Below are 2,500 nucleotides of genomic sequence, written 5' to 3'. Positions count from 1 at the left end.
AACCATGGGGACTGTGTTCAGCAGCCTGAAGAGAAGGCAGTGGGGTGCAGGTCTCTTACCACTAAGGAGAGGCCTGTTTTGTCGGTATGAGGCAGGCAGCTGGCCGATGCCCTCCATCCTGTGGCTCATGACCCGTGCAAGATGGCCCGTATGGTGCAGGCTGCCCACAATGATGCTGTGGAGGTACACAGGCTCGATGAAGTGACAGAGGAGAGCGCCTTGAAGTCCCAGCACATTCCAGCTAGAAGGAAAAGCAAGGGTGAAGTCAGTGGGATTCCTGAGCCTGCTGGGGATGCAGTGCTGGGAGCTGCACCTGCTGGGGATGCAGTGCTGGGAGCTACACCTGCTGGGGATGCAGTGCTGGGAGCTGCACCTGCTGGGGATGCAGTGTTGGGAGCTGTGCCTGCTGGGGATGCAGTGCTGGGAGCTGCACCTGCTGGGGATGCAGTGCTGGGAGCTGCACCTGCTGGGGATGCAGTGTTGGGAGCTGTGCCTGCTGGGGATGCAGTGCTGGGAGCTGTGCCTGCTAGGGATGCAGTGCTGGGAGCTATGCCTGCTAGGGATACAGTGCTGGGAGCTGTGCCTGCTGGGGATGCAGTGCTGGGAGCTATGCCTGCTGGGGATGCAGTGTTGGGAGCTATGCCTGCTGGGGATGCAGTGCTGGCAGCTCCTAGACCACTCAGGGAGCTAGACTTGTAAGATATGTTGGTATCATTCTCTCCTTCAACTGTCTGCTCTTTGAAGGTTTCCCCTCTTCAGCCTGGGATGACTGGCCTGGGAATTTCTCAGATGCAAGTTATCAGGCTGGCCCCTGATGATACTGCTAGACCCTAAAAACTTAGGACTGATTTCTGAGAGGGTCTTTTGTGTCCATTAAGCTCAACTTCCTTTTCTGGAAAACAGAAAGTACTATTCTCCCAGAGACTTAAAATTATACTCTTTAAAAGAAGTAAATCTAAATGCTTTTTTCTTCTTCTTATATTCCATGTGTGAAAGGTCCAGAAACTGAATGTGGTGATTTCCATTTGGAGAAGAGCAGTGTCTTCCATCCCCTTGTCCTTAGTACTCAGAATGACCTACTGTATTGAAATTAAAGGGCATTAATAAATGACCTTGTTTTGGTCTGGGGATGGTTTTATTTTTGTCATTTAAAAAAGCCTAGATCAGAGATGATTGACAAGGGCTCTTTCTTTGAAATAAATATAGCTCTGGGTGAATGTTCTTACTTCTTCAAGCAGAGAAAGTACTCTGATAATTTTTTTTTTTTTTTTTTTTTTTTTTGCCCTCCGACCTAAATTCAAGGTAGAAAGTTCTGTGTATCTACTACCTAATGTGGTTTCCACCCTACTGTGTTTCGAATGCAACCACTATTGGAGGCAAGCATTATGTAGCTAATTTCTTACATCATTGTTCTTTTTCATTAATTAACATTTCTCCACTGTTGGAGCAATTATTGTGGGGCCTCCGTGCTGTACATCTCTTTTGATGATTAATAAGGAGTCATTATATCTCTCTTCCCGAAGCAGTCAATTAACACAGAATTCTTTTCATTAATTACCGAATACGTCTCTACCTGGAGAGCAATCTGCTCTGAGAACCGGTGACACCAATTGCTCTAAAAAGTTCTCTTTAAATTTTATTCTGAAAACACAAGCAATTTAGCTGGCGATATTAATCTGCCTCAGAAGCATCGTGGTGAATGAGAAACATCTTTTAATCTCATGCAAGAAAAGGCAGCCATCTGGCTGGCAAGGATTTCAGGGAGCCACTCTCCCAGTCTCCCTCTGTAAATGCAGGTCATTAAAGTAATGTGTTCATCTACATAAAACTCAAATGGAATATAAAAGGTAATATTTATATACAAACAATTTAGTCCCACGATTTAAACAGTCATTGGTTTTATGAAACATTTACTTTAGGCTATCAGATTTGCATAACTTCATTTAAAAATATTGTGGTCAGTTTCTAGAAGTCACACGAGTCTTCTAAGCAAAGAAAGGGCTGTCTTCAGATACGTGTACTTTATCCAAGTGTAAATACCAGAATGCGATGAGAGAATGGGATGTCTGGAAGAAGCACATGTCCTCTTTCCCGATGTCTTTTGGCTATAATGTTCCTGCTTCATGGTGAGTTTTCACTACAATAAGACACACCCGCTATGGGTCCTCTAATGACCCTACTTTTCACTGATGAGTTACAGAATGTTCATAAAGCTCAGGGAAGGAATCTACTGAAATCTGAACTCTTCCTGGGAAGAACAGTGTTGGTGGTTTTGAGTTGTACTTGAGGAATTTGGTTCATTCTCTTGTATTTTGACATTGTATTATTGATTTATTTTATTAATTGTCAAATATAATATCATGTTTTTTCCCCTCTCTCAACCCCTCCTAGATCCTCTCTGTATCCACCCAACCTCATGTTCTTTCCATCAAACATAGAGCAGCACATACACACACACACACACACACACACACACACACACACACACACACACACACAC

General features: G+C 44.2%; 1 protein-coding gene across 2 annotated transcripts in view; it reads right to left on the bottom strand.

The window, feature by feature from the left end:
• Adarb2 (adenosine deaminase RNA specific B2 (inactive)) overlaps positions 1-2,500 on the bottom strand; it is a 531,509-nt gene that overhangs the window by 29,088 nt on the left and 499,921 nt on the right. For both annotated transcript variants that reach the window (XM_021215573.2, XM_021215571.2), the window contains exon 8: positions 60-241. In XM_021215573.2, the coding sequence (XP_021071232.1) occupies positions 60-241 (182 nt within the window). The remainder of the gene's footprint in view (positions 1-59; positions 242-2,500) is intronic.

This window comes from Mus pahari, chromosome 16, assembly GCF_900095145.1.
Source record: "Mus pahari chromosome 16, PAHARI_EIJ_v1.1, whole genome shotgun sequence".
NCBI lineage: Eukaryota > Metazoa > Chordata > Mammalia > Rodentia > Muridae > Mus > Mus pahari.
Note: the sequence above shows the minus strand (reverse complement) of the source record. Positions and strands in the feature narration are given on the sequence as shown.